This window comes from Amblyomma americanum, chromosome 9 (genome assembly GCF_052857255.1).
Source record: "Amblyomma americanum isolate KBUSLIRL-KWMA chromosome 9, ASM5285725v1, whole genome shotgun sequence".
In the NCBI taxonomy this organism is placed as follows: domain Eukaryota; kingdom Metazoa; phylum Arthropoda; class Arachnida; order Ixodida; family Ixodidae; genus Amblyomma; species Amblyomma americanum.
This window is the reverse complement of record NC_135505.1, coordinates 127,677,074-127,697,506: the sequence shown is the minus strand read 5'-3', so window position 1 is coordinate 127,697,506 and position 20,433 is coordinate 127,677,074. Positions and strand designations below refer to the sequence as shown.

The following is a 20,433-nucleotide window of genomic DNA, read 5'->3' as shown; positions in this document are numbered from 1 at the left end:
TTTTCTGTGCATTGTTTCGCATGACGCTTGCGGCGATTAAGCTTCAAAATAGAGCAAACTTTAAGTACCGCGCTGCCATCTCCTCCTACGTGTGCGAAATAAAAAGTTGACGAGGTCTCCGCCTTCTTTTGTTCAGACAACAAAAGGCAAAGCGCAGGCAGTGTGCCAAGTACGACCTCAGAAGTTCTCGTTTTGCCACGACGCCTAGCATGCGGTGAACCCGCCCTTCCTCATCACATAGGACACCTATTCAAGGAAATAATGCGCACCGCCCACGAACGCTCAAAGTAAGTAGCTGGTTCTGCGGGAAGTTTGCAGACCGTCGTGCGCGGAAGACATGGTCACTGTGTCCCAGGTAACGATCCCAGCAGCTATTACACTATGGCTGCTGGCGTCACAATCTCCTCTATTGCTTTCCGCTGCGACAAACGTGGGCCTAGCGCTGTTGACGCTGAGCGGCGCATACTGGTTTCTGTGGCATGCTCGTCGAGCGCTCTTCAACGGACTCATCGATGCCAAAGGAAAGGCCGTTCTCATCACGGGTGAGTGCGCTGCTTGTGTTTCATCGTATTGTTGCACGATGCTCACTAGCGACATGCGCATTGAAGTCTGAGGTTTGGGTTTACGGTCGGGAAATACTCCGCAGCGCTAGCCTAATGAGAGCTCAGTTTTATGCGACGCAACTGCCAGAAAAAAGGGGTTAAGAAATGACAAATGAAAACGATTACAGCTGTTCGCGCAGGCTTAATGCACTAGCATTCAAGAGTAAATCACGAGATTCACAGCTGCTCTGTGTATGATCTCTCATTTACAGCCTCTCTATTCTCGTGCCATTTCTTCAAAAATAGAGGGACTGCACGCACTCATCTGAACTGGTTGCTCTGTGGGGTTCCTAATCAGGACGTCACTCTCTTTCAAATAGCGGCGAATTGTAGTTAAGGAGCTGTCCTAAAATTGATCTGAGATATGATACCCTTAAGAAGTCACAAGAAAAATAAAACAAGCTACGTTCTTTTATCTTCAGATGGACTTTCCTCTTCGAAACTAAATGAGCTCGAGAGAAAAAATGCTTTGTGTAGATTTCAGTCGCCATTCCATCTCTACCGTCATGTAATGACATGCAACGAATCTGCGCATGTTGTTACTGTGGTATGTCAGCTTTCTCTGCAAACAGGATAATTGAAGTAGGTATAATAATTCCTAAAAATATGGCATTTGAAGCACAAATCTTTTGTAATATCGGCAAGCAACCGTTGACCATTATTTCTAATAATGCTTTACGTCGATATTCGCGACGGAATTTAGTGTCACGTTCTACGTGTAATTTTGAATTTAGCACAGCACTCAAGCGGGAAGCAACAGAAAGCAAGTTTAGAGAATGACATGTTTTCATTGCGTTTCTGAACGCTTTAAAACACAGGGCTAATTACACAATTAGGAGCAGTCACAGGAACCAAATGGAAGTCAAAGATTTGCACTACAAGGAGAACGGTGACTATAGATGACGCGGAAAACCACTACATGACAGTGATATCTGGACTTACAACTCACAGTTTCATGGAGCTAAATGATACGAGCAATACTACGTTTTCGTTTTGTCTATAGCATTGAACTAGGGTCCCGCACAGTCCGCAGAGGCGAATCAGGCTTCATATAGACGCTGTGAGCTGAGCTTAGTGCTCCCAAGAAAACTTTCCAACTATTTATCTCTTTAGTTGGGAGACAAAATCATAAGTGCTTTTTAATTGGAAAAGTAATTATGCAATACTATGGCGCCATACCCAGCAATACATTTTTTTTTCATTTCTCACATGCAAGCCATCATACGTCGATCATATGCACATTTCCCTGATTAACCTGTTCTTTGAGGAATAGCACACACAAAGCGCTTTGAAACGCGCTGTTCGCAAACAATCTACAAAATTTAACAGCACGCCCTATGTGTTGCTGGTGCCCACACTCGATGGATGTCTCAGATTCGCTTCTATGAGCGATCAGCTCGCAGGCCTTTGCTTCTTGAATGACGTCACGCTGTTCTTTCACGTCTTCGCGCACCGGCTGGATGCGCAGTACAATCACGCACAGTGCACGTACTGCGCATGGTGCATGGTTGCTATTGAAAGTAGCCCGAATTCGAAATTTAACGCATACTTCAACATCAACAGCACATACTACGGCCACCGCTATATAGTATTTGTAGAAGACAGCTACCAGTGAAAATGACAATTTTTACAGCATGTCAGCGCTGTCAATATGCAACGTTTGCAGTCCAATTTAGGCTGCGCTGAGGAAACACCCTTCGATAATTTTCACCGTCAGCTAACGAAGTTTTTTTCACAAAAAGCCCTGATACAGAAAGCTTCGGAAAGCATTTCATTTTTAAGCTGCCGTCCAACACTCCGTCGGCTCATTAGGGATGTGATGCATGTGGCAACGCAGGATGCGGCAGAGGGTTCGGTCACATGCTGGCCAAACAGCTGGCCAGCGATGGATTCTTCGTCTTTGCGGGATGCTCGAATGAAAACAGCGACGGAGCAAAGGCCCTCAAAAAAGTGGAGAATATTTTGGTCCTTCAGATGGACGTCACCAAAGAACAAGAAATCGATCGAGCTTACCAAACAGTCGAAGACCGCTTGGATGGAAAGGGTAAGCACTTTCAAGTAGCAGTTGCGAATTGCAAGGTCTTGGATCTTAGTGGCCACTACGACATGTAGTACACGGCTTTGTATCTCTTCTTATTTTTAAACTGTAGAAAATAATTTTATCATAAGCTACGTCATGGTTGAATATACATTTTATGTCAGTTTCAAGTAGCAGTTGCGAATTGCAGGGTCTCTGATCTTAGTGACCACTATGATATGTAATACACGGCTATGTATCTCTTGTTAATTTTACACTGTAGAAAAGAATTTTATCGTAAGCTACGTCTTGCTTGAATACATATTATTTTCTGTCAGCGCAGTGAGGTACTTTCAGCGATTAGTAAATCTAGCCTTCGTGCAAAGCCGCACGGTTGCGATGTTCACACATCCCTTAGGGCTTTCTTGCTTAATGCTCATTTCAGAGCTCTGGGCGGTAATTGCGAATGCTGGAATCGCTGTGATGGGCTACATCGAGTGGCAGCCCATAAGCAGAGTTCGATCTGTCTTCGACGTCAACACGTTTGGAGCCCTATCAGTCTCAACGACATTCTTGCCTTTGTTGCGGAAGTCTCGCGGAAGACTCGTCCTCGTCTCAAGCTACTATGGTTTGTAGTCATTTTCGTGTCTGTTCAACTGTGCAGTAATGTGCCATTACTGCGAGTTCATAGCAGCGGATGTGAACCTTTATGAATACACGCATGTTCATGGTCCTCTGCTTTCTTTTTGGCGCGTTATAAGAAACAAATGACGTCAAAAACTGGTCGGTTATAAAGAAGAGAAGGAAGGGCTGAAAGCAGGTGAAGTCAGCCACACATGGCGAGTACCTGCACCGTATAGGCATGCGAAAGTGCAAACAGTGAAAAGATAACAGCAAAAAAAGGAAGCTCATTGATACCACCTCAGATAAGCCTTAAATGAAGTCTTCGTGCATTTTTGATGAATTCCTCTTTGTCTTGGTTACGCCTGTTCGCAAGCTGCTATTACCGTGTGCTTTCATGCTTAGTTCGCGTCTTCTTGGGGTAAGCTCTTCCCTACTGATGTTTTTAAAAGCCAATAGAATATAGCCATGTGGCATGGGCCAGAAATCTGACGCACTCTGTCACCATGTCGCTGTTATCGTACGCAGGTCGCCTGACAATGCCGGAGTTTGTGAACTACTGCATGTCTAAGAGCGCACTCACCTCACTAGCTGACGGCCTCCGGCGACAATACTTCAGCAGAGGCCTGCACGTCTGCATTGTTGAACCAGGAGCTTACAGGTTTGCTACTCGTCGATTCGCATGACGTGATACAAATTTCCTACGCTTTCTATAACTGCCAAAGTGAAGTATATCTGCTCGTCAGTGATGCTTCACTCTTACATGTAGTGCATTGCAAGCAACGGAAGCGGCATTTCGTTTCATTACTTTATCTCCCGTTCCGACCAAGAGTGGTGATGTAATCAGGTTTGCGGCACAAAAGGCTATATAGAACACACACGCCTGAAGCGAAGATTATCTTCGCTAATACAACGGGGCCAGTATAAGTGTGCTTGAGGATGTTATAAAAGGTTAGTGGCTAGTTCCTCACAACCCAAAAAAGAAAGTGCAACTTGCTTTGGTGCATGCCAGCCATCACTTAGTAGCGCGTGCAGTCATGGAGACCCCTTGACCTAACAAACCCTTCAAGGCGTGGCACAATATTTCCAGTCAACACAAGCAATATCTCACTAAAACTGTATCTTATCTCCAGTCCTGAATTATTTCGTTTAACAGCTCAAAACAGCGATGGGTAATATTTAAAGGCATCTTCAAAATTTCGTACAAAGTGCCACAGTGCTAGACAACTGCAACATTAAAATCGAAGGATTTCTCAGATAAACACGCGATGGATCGTGGCATTACTCCCTGCTTCAATAATGTACTTAACGCTGATAAATTAGGCAAAAACACCGATATTGATACCGATTGAAAAATCCCTTACTGCAATCACTTGCTGTGTTCAGTATTCGTCATAGAAAAGCACTTGTAAGAGAGGTTGATACGCGATTTATCCTACATCCGTAATCGACGATGCCAAATTGACCTGACAGAAAAAAAAAATCACTGCTAAGTCTGGCCCGCTCTCAGCAAAGCTGCAAGTTCGCCTTGTTAACAGTTGTGCATATAGCACCTTAAAGGGGCAACTAAAAACGCAATTTCATGGATGACAAGCCAGCTCAAAGTCACGGCGGTTGAATTGTACTGTTTTTGGTTGTGGGCGTAAATTCAGCAGTAGCGTGCCAAAACAGTAAGTAATGGTGCAGGGAAATGATAGTCTACTTCGACTCCTCATTTGCTTAAAAATAAAGATTTGCTCTTACCAATTATATAAGTTCCAAGTGTGAGCCTGTTCCGCCTTGATTCACGTCATTCATGAGTGCTGCATCGTTAATCCTATTACCGCAACAAGTATTCTTACAAAACAAGTCGAGGTAAGTTTCGTACAAACATACTTTAGCCCAGCAGAGCGTTGTAACACACAAAGAATTAAAAAAAAAAACTTTCGTATATGCCTTCTTTCTTGCACTGTTTGATTGACAATGCACGCAAGTACTACTGAGAATTTTTCACATTTCTGCGTTAGATCCTTTCATATCGTGCCAACAATTACCGCTTGGTTTAGCGCATTGCACCCGATTCTATAAAATTTCTCGGTATAATTTTGCACGAATTGAGTTTTATTCTTCTGTGAGCGTCTTTGAAATTTAATTTAGTTTTTGCACTTTTTATTCATTTCTCAACTTGGTTTTGTGTCTGTGACCAACTACTCTGCAAAATCATCCCGGATATTTCACGCAATACTTGCAAACATTTCTAAAGACGGGGTGGACGCAATAGAAATGAATGCAGTTCAGCATAAATTATCAACCACTGAGGGCTCCGTATATTCGCAGAGCTAGGCGATTTGCTAGTCGTTAACTTAAAATTTGCTGATTCAATTTACTTTTAATTCAAATTTTACTTTCTTCCAATACTTTTTGAGCAAGTTCAAGTCAAGTTCCTAGGCGCGGAGAAGACGATGCCGTATTAGTTCTCGAAACGAACTTCTTCTCTGAATCCCTTGAGCTCTATGAAATAAGGAAATAAGGTGCGTTTTATCGCACAAAACACAAACTGAACGCGTAAGGTGCGCAGAAAGTTCAGTACAAATTAAGCGTGTGCTGATGACGTACGCTTAAGACACGAAACAAGTGAAATTGCATTCCGCGATGTAACAGCATGAACGGTTCGAAATTATCGCAGTACGCATTGCCACACGTCACCAGGGGATATTCTATTTACACTGAACTTCATGCACCCTTCTGTTTCTATTTTGTGCGAAAAAATTGCACTTTTCCGCCTCGCACTGAAGCGCTTTGGAGAAGAACTTTCTTTTCGTTTCAATGGCTGAAATTGCTTTGTCTTCTCCATGGCTACGAACTCACCATTGATACAAAAAGCCAAACTGCTCCAATTAAGAGTTCATTTGTATTTTTATTTATATCTATGCTTTGCATGGTTTCCAAGCTTACTGCCACCCGTCGCTGCTTTAAATTGTTCTTGAAAAAAAAAATCCTTCCCATTTTGGCCACACTATTTTTTCAGATTTTAAACAGTTACAGGAAACCACCGGCGTTTTCTGCATTTCTTGATTTTCTTTCACAGAAGTTCTGATTCCGAATTCTCTTCCAGTTCATACTAGGCTGTTAATCACTAATTTGCATACGTTCCTGCGCAAGCAAATTTAACTATTCGAAGGTGTGACTTTTTTCGCAATATGACATTTGGATATGTTTATCACACACATTTCTATATTTTGCAGAACTGACATGGTAAACCACTCCAGGATGGAACAGTTGTTCGATCACGACTTGAAGCTGCTACCCGAAAGAGTTCGCGAACGCGTCAACGACAAATCCGTGGCCAACTTAAAGCACAGTGCCGACGTGGTGCATACGGCATTCATGAGGGAAGACTTGCAAGAAGCTATAGACCCCATCAAGATGGCAGTGCGGGAGCGGATTCCGCGAGCTTGTTACAAACCAGGCGGTCCTCTGCTGGCCGTTGTTCGATGGTTGTATAACATCGCGCCGGACGAAGTGGCTGACGAAGTCATACACGAAATCCGCAGGCTATCGATGCTGGTGAAGAGAAAGTAGCGTTTCGGTTTGAATCTCAGTTCGAATATTCCAGGACAATTTCGGGACGTTTGTGGGACGTTCAAGCTGCGACTTCGTTTTGAGCTCTAGACCGGTGTGCTGCACTCGGGACTATGATCGCTCTTGTACTACACCTCACTCAGCACAAAGCAGTCGCGAGCTGTGGTGTATTGCTGCGCCATCTGTCGGTGCCCCCGGACACCAGAGCCTTTTGTTCATTGCTTGGTGATAAAGCAAAGATGGAAGTGAATATTTGGTCTCTTGCGTGATCGTAGAAGCTGGCAAGCAAATGTCGATATCGCACGCATGCGCATGATGTCTGTAGCGACGTCGGCACCAGGGGAATTTCCTTGCCGGTCGAACCCTGACCCGCAGCACTCGCACCCGCTTACAGAGGACGTGTCTGGCTACAACAGCGGTGTCCTGGAACCCGGTCACCCCCGAGTTTCCCACGCCTCAGCTGCTATGCAAGAGTGGCGATGTTTGGCCTCAGCGGACGTAAACACCTGCCGAGTGCGGGCGACGCACCCGTGGGGCCAGGCGACAGTCGCGACCACTTGCCGTGTAAAGCAATGCCACGAAACTGCTGAGATAAACAAACCGTGGGCGGGCTGCACACAGGAGGAACAGAGGTTCGGCGGCGAGTCCGTTTGAGTTTGAACGGAGCAGTGACTTTGCGCGGTAGCAAGTTCAGAGCTCCCGCGGTCGCCCGAGGGCTCCGCGTATTTCCGGCCAGTCCAGCGCGGCTGGGGGATTCATAACGGCTTGCGGGTCATTAGTGTGCCGTGCGCGGCCACAACCGGGACACTGCGGCGAACCGCATCTCTTATATTTTTGTGTTACGATTAAATGTAACAAGAAAATATGTAACTCTTGTTGAACACCTGAATCGTCTTGTGAAACTCCTATAGGAAGCCGCTCTCATCCGCGAGCGGACTAACAAAGAAGACTACTGAACATCAACGGAAAATTACTATGTCCTTCTGAGCTTTGGTGTCTAATGTTCAGGGCAGTACGTGCCCTTCCCAGCTCCCCTCACTCCCCACTCACAAAAGCCAACTGAATCCGGAGCAGGGCACATAAACATAAAGACTGGGCTCTACTGACCTCCAATATTGTGTCATCACTTCGCATCACATAAAATCTCCACGCAGTTTGAACACATACTCGGATAAATGAACACCAAGCAGAGTAATTACCTCCAGTCGTGATATGTTGAAGCTTCGTTCAAGGTACACGCCGCTATGCGTGGCATGGTGTATCAGGTGTGCTTGTCTAAAGACTGCAGATGCCATGCTGCCGCATGCTATCTACGATATTCAATTGCGCCACTTACATAACGCTTCTGAGGCACAAAAGCAGAAATGTTTGTGGTCGGGTGTAAATAAATAAATTTCCGGTGCTCTTCTATACAAGGGCTGCACTGGTGGCAACTGTTGTGACAGAGGAGGCGGTTAGTGTCGAAGGTTACAAATAACGAATAAAATCATAGTCTGAAGCACCTATCTACACGTGACAAAATGAATGAACAGAAAAGAAAGAGTTAATAAAGCTATAAACCTTATTCAACGATAAGTGATGAAAAACATGTGATGAAGAACATCGGGACATCACTGACTACAAAAAACGACCCATAAATCACTATTACTAAGCATTGTTAAAATAACCCCACACTGTATTCTTTTTTAGACCATATGGTTATTTTATCCCAGATTTCATAGCGCACCACACTTAATCCTTTCAAAATGAGTAGAACATGTCATATACCCTATTTGTGTTAACACCCGACACGCATCTTAAACTAAAACCTCATTCGATTTTACACTAAAGCTGCACATCCTGCTTTGTTTTTTCCTTTGACATTTTCTGTATAATTGAGCAACATGTAAAACTTTGTACCATCTTTGGTAGTGTATGTCTTGGCAGAGTTAACTCTGCCAGAGAGATGAATGTGTACCCAAAGAAGGTACAATGTCCGGGATGGAGCCAAAAAAAACAACAACATTGCTCTCACTTTCAAATAATGACCATTCACTATCCCGTATATACAGTGGTAGAGGTAATGCGGCACTGACGTCTTGGTGCCTATTTCATACCCTTAAGTAGCACTAGTGATTTCTCCCTTTTGGAGCCCGATAATGTCATGTTCTTCACAATTTTCTCCACGAGAACTATTGCTATACCTCACCTGATTACAGCTGGCCAGCTGCCCAACCTGTATTCAGCCTTGACCGATGCTGGTCTATGCTGAATATTTTGCACCGTTTGAATGCAGGGATAGTCGGACATGGATTGGCACTTGATAGCACCTGTGAGCACATTAGAGACACGATGCTGTACTTGAGTTGGCATCTTCCTTGAAAACAGTATGCTTAATTTAGATACATTGATTTGCGCGCCTTAGAAAACGTGCAAGTTGAGGAACAAACTTCCACAGGACAGCAATTAAAAAAAAAACGCTTGTCCCTTCGGTTTTTGTCTGCCTTTCGGCCTATTGGTCTTCTGCGATGTCAGCATGTCAACTAGCTCTGTTGCTTCTGTTTCTTATAGTGACTATCGCGCCCCTGTACCGCTAAATCCGCCTAACTACAAAAGCAAAACAGAAGACTTTCAAAAGGGGACATGGAAAGCATATTTCGGTACATACATAGCATTGTGCAAAATTCACACGGCAGCCAACAGACTCAGGGGAGGGGGGGGGGAGACTCAGTGCTTCACCCCTAGTGCTAGCGCGTGAATTTTCGACAATCATCGTGTTCCAAATTGGTAAAATGTCAGCCTGAGGCCAGATTACGCAACTGTGAGAAGTTCTGTCAAATGTTATTGACAGTGACGTCAAAATGACGAAACGATGAGACGTCACCACGTGACGCAACGAGGAATCAGCCAATTACAGCAGGGCGGCGCTCCAAAAGCATTCGAGGGGCCGTCTACTAAATTTTTTGTAAAAAGAAATAAGAAATAAGCAACGATGAAAATAACTAATATTTTATTTTGCCAAAATATACTGTTTAAACGAAAATATTAACCAAAACAAAAAGCGTTCGAAGTTGTGCAATTAAATTGGCTGGAGGGTAATTTTCGGTGCCGCGGGGGTGTGCTGACGGCAGCAAAAAGGCCGTTTTGCACGAAAGCAGCTGTTTCACGCCGTCTTATTGTTTTTTTGCGCGGCGTCTGGAGTCGAGCTACTGTGCGGTTGAGCTAAGTGCGCAGAAAAATTTCAACGAATGCAGTGAAGGCTACGTGCCTACCGAGCGAACTTGCAAGAAGCGCTTGGTACGAAATCGACGAAGACAACTTGTTGAAGTCTGCGTTGTTAGACCCCTTCGATCGATGACAAAAATGCCAAAAGGTGAGGTGTTGCAGTATGTGATCTGCGGTTGTTTGTTTCTTCCCCCTTGGAAAACAGAAGACAACCACGAAGTGCCATTTGCTGGGAAAAATAAAGTGCTTTGCCAGTATAAGCGTGTCTTATTCATATGTAGCTGTGTGTCACAGAGGCGACGACGGAACCCACCCCTTCTGCGCACTAACTTTACAAATTGCCTCCAACACCCGCTGTACGCATTTGCTCACCGTCGGTTGTGCGATGCAGACGTGCGCCTCGCTACCAACGGCAGCCTGAAAGCCGCCCGTGGCAAATAACCGCAGTGCACACAGCACCTGCAGCCGCACCGACAGCGCACTCGCTCGCAAACCTCCCAGTTCATCGACGAGTTCGTCGCATAGTCACTCCACAGTCTGCTTCTCCAGTCGAAAAAGGCGTCGAAACAGCTCGTCCGGAAAGTCGAACGCGTCTTCGTGCGCCCTCCTTCGCCGTTGCTCGCGCCAGCGCAGCCGCCTCAGTCGTATGGCCGCGTACACCGCCGCCATTTTCTGTCACAAACGCAACGGTCAAATTGACCGCATCGAAACTGTCACAAAAAACTGTTCATTAGCACCTTCATAATTAGGTGTGCAACGTCACCCCTTCTGCCACATCCGTGGCGTAATCTGCTGCCACCCGTGACGCAAAAAAGCAAAATGGCCGCCGGCCACGACCGACCAATAGGAGCGAAGCTTATTGACACCTTTTTGACAAGTTTTTGACAATTTTCCTAATTGACAGTTGCGTAATCTGGCCCCTGGTTGCAATTCATAATTACATAATCCAGGTAAACGCTGCACGGTTGAAAACAAAAACAGAGCTTTCAATCCATGCTTGTTATGCAGAGAATACTACTCGAGTAATTTGACATAATTTTTATACTTTGTTCTATTTTGAACCTCTTGTCACGACACTGGAAAACTAATTCGAACCGCACATTTATTTTTTCTTTATTTTCTTTTCATGGTGGCCAGTTTATGAGTGCGTACACATGCTGAGGGGAAGATTGCTCGGTAATTAAGCTTGGTTGTTTGTGTGTACTAGCATTTGTGTAAGGACGTCCATGTCGGTTGCAAAGCGCTGCGAGTCTCGTGCCTTCATCTTGTACACAAATATTTTCTTTGTTTTTAAAATTTCGGCCTCTCTTAAACATCTGTCGGCTCTTTTGTCTTGGCATTATGTTTACCGCTCGCTGTTTTTTTTTTCTTCTTAACGTCTTTCCGCCTGTTGTTCAAACAAGACGTTCATTTCGTTCTACCTCGTGCTCATCAGTGTGAAACGCCTCCTAGGAGGCGGCCGCGTCTAAAAAGACCTCGTACGTTGAAGACATTTCCGTTTCCTTACAAGCGTTCATGACCTTTTTTGTTATTCGTACCCATTGTCATTTACAATGCTGTTGCAATTCCGGATCCTTCTTTCTTCAGATACAAAGGCATACAACCGTTCGTGTGGACTCCCGCATACACTCTGTTCTCTTAGTGGCTTCCGCGCGAACTGTTCGGAGATTCTTGCAGCACCTACCATGCAACCAATACTCACCGTGTTTCGGCTGACTCCGCTGGCGTCTGCGTTGCTGTGGATGCTTGCTTCCCGAACACCCTGGCTTCTGGACATAGTGACCAATGTCGGGTTGCTCGTGCTCACAGTGCTTTGCGGATACTGGCTGCTCTGGCATGGTCGCAGAGTCCTCTTCAACGGACTTGTGAAAGCCGATGGAAAGTGCGTCCTCATAACTGGTGAGAAAGCGCTCTGTGCATTGTTACGCCGCGAGTTTTGGCTCGTACGAGTACGGAGTAACCTCCTGTGCCGTCTCGTATTCGGTCAGCGTTTGTGCACTTGCTAATCTCTACAACTTATGACATACTAACGTGACAGCAAGTGCAAACTGTTCTTCTGTACATGGTAAGTGTAGTAATTTTCGAGAACGTTTCACGCGATAGCATATACACCTCGTTTGGTCGAAAAGCCGTCGGCTTAGAAGTAGTCAGCACCACGTGTCGCGGGTTCGATCCCGGCCGCGGCGGTCTAATTTCTATGGAGGCGAAATTCTAGAGGCCCGTGTACTGCACGATGTCCGCGCACGTTAAAGAACCCTAGGTGGTCGAAATTTCTGGAGCCCTTCACTACGGCGCCTCTCATAGCCTCAGCGGCTTTGGGACGTTAAACCTTCCATAAACCAAACCATCTACGGCTTCGAAATTATCTAGAGAATTAATTAACAGGAGGGCTTTACCCTACAAATGTTGAGTCTGGTTGTTTGACGGCGGAATGAACCACTGACCCGCTAACGCAACGGTTTAGCACAAGGCCCTTTTCACATTTCAATACTGAAAAGCCAAGCATCAGGCTGGGGGAAATATTGTACCTGTTAGAAGCCCGGTGGGTACCCGACGGCACTGGGATCGGATGCGTCACCTTCTGAATGCGAGGCGGATGCTCTACCACAAGGCCACCACTTCCGTGACCTCATTTCGTAAGTATTTCACCCAAGACAAGCCGAGCACAAGGCCAAAGGGAATCTTGAACCGATTACGGCAACGGTGGGTACAAGGTGGATCAGGGGATCGAACCCCGCACCTCCTGCAAGCGAGGAGGTGCTCAGATTACTAGGCCACCGCGGATGTGGGCCACGCCTGCGGCGCCCAGCTGCGTTCAATATTTTCAGCTAGTTTTTTTTTAATAACCGACAAATGTGGTCAGAGGGCGCCACGTTTTGTGCAAAAACGAATTGGCGGGGTGAGGTCGCGGGTGTGAAAGCTTCGATAGCTACCCTTGGCCACGTACGTTGCTAACGGGTATTGTACGGCATTATCACGTATTAATATTCATGAAAACGGACTACTGAAATACGAGGTCGCGAGGGTTGTTCGTAACAGATCTCGTCATGGTAACGGACTGGCCCAAAAAAAAAGGACCCGCTGGTGGATGTGGGTGAATGTATCGTTGTGTGCCTGCACTGCGCGGAGGGTATTCGTATACTATTTCTTTCCTACTGTGGCACGTTGACATTGGTCGCCCTGCAGCTCAAAAATGTTAACCTCAACTTTCAGCCACGTAGAAGAAAAATCATACTTTGCACTTTTTAATTGATATCAATCCCGTCCTCATCAAAGTTACTTTTCTTCGAAAAAATACGTTCTTGATCACATATACACAACATGCTAGAGAATTGCCGAGCGATGCAAATACAAGCGTGTGTCCATGCAACAGAGGAAACATTAAGCTCACACGGTGAAGCTCATATTTCCAATACAACATTTTGTGCAAAACGAAAGCACGCAATAAAGTGCGTCCACCGCCTACCATAAAATAGAAATGAATTGCAAAAATTGATTGATATTTCTGCAAACACTTGAAAACAAACCAGTATCACGGAACAGCCTTCATTGCCCATGCTAATATATGCAACAGCAAAATAATTCAGGCAACAGTTGCATGACCGGAATTGCCACGATGTGCAAACTCTTCTGCACACCAAAGGAGATACCTGCTTCATCAACGGGTGCCGAAAAAGATTACGGCACCGGAAAAAGCGCACATGGGTACCGGTGTTCGTCGTAAGCCGTGAGACTCTCACTGCACCGTTCACCATTTGGAATGTCGCTAGCACAAAACAAAATACCGTGGCTGTCGCTGCACCGACATTACAAGCACATGAAGGAGCACGACGCCAAAAGGTCGAGGTGACCAGTACCCCGAAACCGGAGAGAGCGCCCGAGGAAACGAGCAGACGCTACTCACAAAAAGGTCAAAAACGACTCCCAAGTGTCAAAAGCTCAAAGTGAATCAGGAGAAAAGAGAGAGGCTCTTCCGCCTTGCTCCACCTGGTAAATGAGGCGCCGGGAATTACCCGGGACGAAAGTGGCTTGTACACCCTTTGACACCAGCGGACTGGATTTGACGGCGCTATATGGCTGGCGCGGTCTTTCGATGATTTTTTTTTTGTTTCAACATAGATTGCCACTGACACAGTTTGCGAAGACAAACAGGAACGGTTCAACGAAAATATGTTTCAACTAGCTCATTCACAAGCACTTCTTAAATATTCTTTACCACCTGCATTTGCTTTCGCCACGGCAACCTTATGACACGTGAATTTACCATAGCGAGAACAGCTCAGGCATCGTTTGTTAAATGCTTGCCATTTTCTTCCTCAGGGTGTGATACCGGATTTGGTCATATGTTGGCCACACAGCTGGCCGAAGAAGGGTTCTTCGTCTACGCTGGATGCTTGGACGAAGGTGGCGATGGTGCGAAACTGCTCAGAAGATCCGAGAACATGCTCGTGATGCAGATGGACGTGACGAAAGAAGAGGAGGTTGGCTGCGCTCTGCAAACCGTGGAAAACACCATTGGCGAGAAAGGTAAGCAAAGTGGGGACAACGTCCTGAATGCACTCTAAGGTAAACTATCAATTTCACGCTCCCAGTAAAAATTCCTTGTTGCCTCTCTGTGTCAATGTTGACGTTTGTTCGCCAGCAAAAAAAAAAAAAACAATTTATTACTGATAAACTTATGTTTGTAACATTTTTCCCGGCAATGGATTCAAACTCCGGACTTCAAGACCAGAAAAAGACTTCGTGACGGTCGTTTCGAAGTAAATTAAGGTGTCACGTAAACTCAGAAGTCCGCGGGTAAATTAGTCTTGCCGTGATCGCGGTTTGTTCGTGGAAACGTATCGATGGTAGTAGGCCTGGTAATTTAATTCAACGACACTCGGACGTCTTTTTTTAATGCCGTGTAGAATAATTTTGGAAAAGGATTTTAAAGGGGCTGTGAAGGGGGCTCTAATAAAGTTGCGGCATGCCTGGGATATTGAAGCACGCCGCTTTATGAATAGTATGCAGCAAGAATTTTTTAAATGCGCTTTGTAGAAGCTAAGTTATCTGTAGTTAAAATTTGAATTTCAGCGCCTCCGCACCTTTCCCTCTCCTCTCGTCACTTTTTGCACGCTGGAAGGTAGGCGCTCCTTCACCGACCCCTCTCGGCGAACGGAGCTTCCCGACTCGCCGGAGCTAAGCGGCTTATTGGCCGCGGCCACGGTAGCTGCCTGACATCTGAAAGAATCTAACCAATGGCCACCTCTCACCATGTCTACGCAGATGCGGGGGACGGAGGAGGGTGCGAGCATGAGAAAGTCACCGGGAAGGGCTCGCCAACTTTGACGCGTGATTGTCGGTCGTCTGCTGCGTGTAGAAGAGTATTATTTGGCTCCGGTTTTAATGGCAACACAGTGCAGTGATTAAGTGAGTTAATGTGCTTCCCTCGGAAGGCGTTTCAGAGCCCCTTTAAATGCGGTCGTATTGCGCGCGGGGAGAATTCTGTACCTATACGCCATCTCTGCATAAGGACCGAGTTAAGTGCAGTTGTATGAAAGAGTTATTTTCCGTAGTAGTTCCCGTCGTTACGCTCACAATTCTTAGTTGCTGTACTGGCTTCCTGTTTGTATCGTTGAAATAAATTGCTGCACTTGATGTAAGGTCAAGTATGCTGAAGATGCATCCTGCCCTGGGCGAACGGGTCATAGGCACAACACGAAATGTTTTTTTTTGTCTTTTCAGGACCCAAAGCGCAATTTAGATCTGAATGCAGAAATGAAAACATGATTAAGCGGACGCTTTCCTACAGTCAACGTCTCTTTCAAAACGCAGAGCTCTGGGCTGTGGTGGCCAACGCCGGAGTCGGCACTCTGGGCTACATCGAGTGGCAGCCCATGAGCCGGATTCGCTCCGTATTTGACGTCAACACATTCGGCACCCTCTCGGTCTCCACCACGTTCTTACCATTGGTGAAGAAGGCTGGTGGTAGGCTAGTCCTCGTCACCAGTCAGATGGGTGTGTACCGACACTCTTATCATTGTACCATGAGGATAGGCCTTCACTGCATGCAGTACACATAAGCACTGTGCTTATTGCTACTGCTGTCACGTACAGCCTTTCAGGCTTTGTATAAATTTTACAGCGCAGGTGGTATCCATCCGTGGAGCCCTACTTCCCGTCGTAGCCCTAATGAGTAGGCTTTAAAAAACTTATGGTAACTGCCCACGTAGCGGTGTGCTTATGAACCACAAAGGCACAGGGATGAGGAAGCATGTCAAATGGCTTCTTGCATTTCTGAAAACACTGTGAAACACGAAGCTGAATTCATGTAATGAAGCCAGCCGAAAGCACTAACTTATTTCAATAAGTGTCCTCACTCTTACTTTTCTGGAGATCAGTAGCTATGTGTTCTTGCGAGTGGTCCCGCTAGTCATAGGCAAGCCCGTTTGGGAACCTACACACGCGCATTACGGGTGTCGGAATTCAACATAAAAGGCCTACGGCTCCTCAATAACCAAATCTACTGGCAGTAAACACTATTCCGTGTCCTTAGTGCGACATCACATTCATGAGAACATGGTATTTTTGCGACAGACTTGCACACTTCAAATAAACAGTGTTCTGTATCTGGAAACGGTATGACGTTGATTTCTCCAAAGCTGCTGTAGTACTCAAACGCAAGGAACCAAACATAATCTAGGTTTAGCAGGTATTGGCTGCGATCCCGGTTTAAAAAATTCAGCTCCAAGAATTTTTCGTTCGTATTTCCTGAATTCTGCTGGAACAGCTCCTAGCATCACTAATCCTATGCCCGCGATAAACTGCTGGTATTCATGCTTGATTATCATCATTATATGTAAGAATTGCCACTGTTTCTATAGCAACAGTCGTTCCCCTCACTGAGTCGCCAAAACTTGTGCGCACTCAGACGCGCTGGCTTTTACGTAAAATGTTATATTGGTAGCATTTTTATGAGCAATACTGTGGGCCTTTTTTGTAGACAGTCAAGCTGACGTCTTGAACGTCAAACACAAGGCATACGGGAAGGAAGCTACGGCGCGATGCACAATGCGAGTACTGCGTTGCAAATTTTAACAAATTCTTTCTGTTCATTTCATCTATTCTCTATGAACAGGTTTCATATACTTAGTTGAAAACTTTGCCTGGAAATAAATTATGAGTTATTGTCTTTCGAAGCCAACATTTGTTCACATTGAAAGCAAGTTAACTTTGCTTTTTCTAAACTTGTTGCATTATCGGATGGCGTAGCCCCAAATCGCTTTTGCATTGCTTTTCTATAGCAGCCATTTTGGTACCATTGTCACCTTGTTTCCCTGCTAAAACTGCGTCCTTTTTATTGCGCCAGTTATGAAGATCTGCCAGTGGCGTCCGTCAAGTTCTCATACAGCTCTCCTTCCCAGGTCGCATTACGATGCCCGAGTGCCTCACCTACTGCATGTCCAAGGTTGCTTGCACCTCACTAGCCGACGGCCTACGTCGTCAGTACTTCAACAGAGGCGTCCGCGTCTGCACCGTTGAGCCATCAGGCTACAGGTTTGTTTTTATTCAATTCTGTTTTACATGAATAGACGTCACCTTTAACATAATTTGGAAACTGCAGATATTTCGATAATAGAGAACAAAGTGAAGCAGCAGCACAGAAGCAAAGCATCAGGTTTTCTTCAGAGTTCTAAGGGAATAAAAGGTTAAGAAGAAACCCTAGATCTCCAGCGAGAAAACGAAATAACATTCACACAGGTGAAAGCGTTGCTGCTAGTGGCAATCAGTAGATTGATACCGGGTAAGCTGATAATTGCATCTCAGCAAAAAATAAGAATGCATCTAAAGCTAGCAGAGGGACATGAACCTTACGAATAGGAAGCAAACTCTAAGACATATGTAGGTTGGGGGTGGAAGGAAGGGGGAGAGGGGGATCGCTGGTACAATAATGCTCCTTTCCCAAATGCCTTTCATGAGGTGACCGACAAAATAATTTGACAGATGATTAATATAGTCGGTAGCGCGAAATTTTAGCGTAGCTCTTCAGAGGCCACCTGCCACCACAGGCAGGTGGCGTGTTACAGCCACCCTCTGGGATTTTCCCGTAGCAGCCACCTTCCGGTCGCCCATTCCACCACTTTCACCAGTGCAAGTGGCGTTTCGATTTGCTACTACCTGCCACGGTTATCAGGTGGCGTGCTACGCCGACCAGGCCGACAACGCCGGCGACGACTACGACACGGCATGCATGGGCGGGTGTCTTAAGTAAGACCTGCGCTCTAAAAAATTCCCATATTTCAGGTCTGGATTACAAACCTCCAGAGACTTTATCAGTTGGTTACCCCTCCGACAGTTTCGGATAGATTCATCTTCAGGTTGGTCACCATGTTCAGCCTCAGGTTCTCCGCGTTTTGCGGATGATGTCCACCTTAATTTTCTGAGAAAGCGACCAAAAACTAGTTCATGTTTTAGAAAAAAAAATATGCCATTACTTCTCTGTGCTCTTCAAATCGATGCGACTAAACAACGCTCTTGCAGAACGCCCATCGTGGACCATGTCAAGTTGGAGGAGATCTTCGACCGCGACATCCAGCTGCTACCGGAAAGCGTGCGCAGCGCCATCAACGGGCGATCCGTCGCTCGCTGCAAGCACAAGGCCGACGTTCTCCACTCGCTTATGATGAACGAACGGACACAGGATGCCGTGGACGCCATGAAGTTGGCCATCCGCGAACGACTTCCCCGGGCCTGCTATCGTCCCGGTGGTCTCCGCGACTGCCTTCTTCAATGGCTGCACGACATCGCGCCGATCGAGATCGCCGACGAAGTCATCGACGCGCTTCGCAGGGTTTCTTTGCTAATGGAAAGAAAGTAGCTTTCAGGGGTATCTAAGAGCGTCGCGTTTCTAACTTCAGTACTAAGTGTCGACGAATGCAACATGAGTCCAAATTTCGATCCTCCAATCTTGTTTTCAGTTATACTAGCCTCGTTACGACTGAAATGAACATTTCCTGCTCAGGGGGATGTAAAACTCTGCTCCTTTGTAATAAATAGTTCGTCGTCAACAAGTAATGTCGATTGTCGCAAGAAATCTGTATATTATGCGTCAGAATGGCACAGCGAAGTACCCCGTGTTTTTGCATTTACTGCAGTGCTGCCCACTACCGACTAGTATGATCACGGTCTATTCACTGGACTGACCCAAGCCAGACGCGCGTAGTGGCTGACTGATTCTGTTGAGTGATGGGCAATCGACGAGCAGGGCAAGAGAACTCAGACCAACCTAGCATCTGCGCTTTAAAGTGTAGGTCACGAGAGGATGATCATAACCACAAAGTTCTGTGAGCGCAGCTCATAAGACAACAATGCGTGCAAAGTGTGTGAACCGTACGATCAATATAAGTCTTGCTACGGAGTTTGTTGGCCCACTAGTAAATACAATGCATTTTCCCCGCAAAGGTTTTGGAAATAGCCGTCGATGAATTATTTTGTTGCTCCTCTCATCATGGAACCACGTCGCTTGCAGATGAAGCCACAGAGAGGACACGCGCACAATTACGCTGTCACACACGCACACACACCTGCGTCCTCTGTGTCCTCATCTGCAAGCGCTGGGATTCCATGATGCCTGACAAGAACATGAGCTTCCACTTCCTGTCTTTCCGTTTGACCATTAAGTTCCCGCTTTCAAAACGCTCTGCGACTACAGTGGCTTTAATGCAAACCAATCGATTGCGAACACAAAAGGTTTTCTCCGGACTTATGACTTTCCAGTCCTGGATAGCGCCAATATAATAGTCCAAATGATTCAAAGCTGACTCTTGTTTCATGTTTTCTTCACTTCAAATTCATCGCTCGCTTCCTTAGTAAATTTGCCATCCTTGTTTATAGGCTTTATGTTTGCTCTGTGCCTGTAGAGCCAAGACGCGCCCTTTGCGTCATTGACAGGCAAAGTTGCAAGCGAACATCAAGTACTGACGCAAGAATATGTAAAGCTCCTTAAAAAAAGCATAGCGCGAATATATGTGGAATGAAGGGAAATCCCAGACAAGAAAGGCGCATATTGGGACTGACTACTCAATCAAGGAATCCGAATTTTAAAAGTAACAGTACGCATGTGCGGCCGCAAACGCCTGGTCACTGTGACCTGAAGAAGAAAAGGATCATCGGTAATACTGGTCGCAAGTATTAGGAGGGGCAGCGACCAGTACAACGATCAGCAAAACAATCAGTAAAACGATGTTTGCTGTATGATTTTTGCTTAACGATACTCAACGCGGCTACACAATGTGGCTACTAAGCTAGAGGACTCGGTGCAATGCCGACAGCGCCGCCGTCTTTCGACGGACGTGAGACATTAAAGGCGCCTGTCAACTGTGACGCTCAAGAACTCCATATGCTCAAATTAATCAGGAGCCATCAACAACACCGTTCCTCATGGCACAT

General features: G+C 45.9%; 2 protein-coding genes across 2 annotated transcripts; both read left to right on the top strand.

Annotated features, from left to right (window-relative positions):
• The first annotated feature begins 231 nt into the window (after window positions 1-231).
• On the top strand, window positions 232-8,522 carry LOC144105482 (retinol dehydrogenase 7-like). Its single transcript, XM_077638602.1, has 5 exons — window positions 232-542; window positions 2,440-2,646; window positions 3,065-3,247; window positions 3,769-3,901; window positions 6,465-8,522. The coding sequence occupies exons 1-5, from the start codon at window positions 338-340 to the stop codon at window positions 6,799-6,801; spliced, it is 1,065 nt and encodes a 354-aa protein (XP_077494728.1). The 5' UTR covers window positions 232-337; the 3' UTR covers window positions 6,802-8,522.
• A 2,908-nt stretch (window positions 8,523-11,430) lies between these two features.
• On the top strand, window positions 11,431-20,371 carry LOC144104287 (short-chain dehydrogenase/reductase family 9C member 7-like). Its single transcript, XM_077637185.1, has 5 exons — window positions 11,431-11,904; window positions 14,326-14,532; window positions 15,820-16,002; window positions 17,409-17,541; window positions 18,526-20,371. Exons 1-5 carry the CDS (start codon window positions 11,559-11,561, stop codon window positions 18,860-18,862), a joined length of 1,206 nt encoding a protein of 401 aa, XP_077493311.1. The 5' UTR covers window positions 11,431-11,558; the 3' UTR covers window positions 18,863-20,371.
• Window positions 20,372-20,433: the final 62 nt, after the last annotated feature.

What these genes read in the sequence shown, in the direction of transcription:
- LOC144104287 (XM_077637185.1), top strand. Translation starts at nt 11,559, where the DNA reads ATGCTGTTGCAATTCCGGATCCTTCTTTCTTCAGATACAAAGGCATAC. An exon ending in AAACACCATTGGCGAGAAAG is followed by an intron (nt 14,533 to 15,819) that starts GTAAGCAAAGTG and finishes TTCAAAACGCAG; the next exon opens with AGCTCTGGGCTGTGGTGGCC. An exon ending in CCTCGTCACCAGTCAGATGG is followed by an intron (nt 16,003 to 17,408) that starts GTGTGTACCGAC and finishes TCTCCTTCCCAG; the next exon opens with GTCGCATTACGATGCCCGAG.
- LOC144105482 (XM_077638602.1), top strand. Translation starts at nt 338, where the DNA reads ATGGTCACTGTGTCCCAGGTAACGATCCCAGCAGCTATTACACTATGG. An exon ending in AGACCGCTTGGATGGAAAGG is followed by an intron (nt 2,647 to 3,064) that starts GTAAGCACTTTC and finishes TGCTCATTTCAG; the next exon opens with AGCTCTGGGCGGTAATTGCG. An exon ending in CCTCGTCTCAAGCTACTATG is followed by an intron (nt 3,248 to 3,768) that starts GTTTGTAGTCAT and finishes TATCGTACGCAG; the next exon opens with GTCGCCTGACAATGCCGGAG.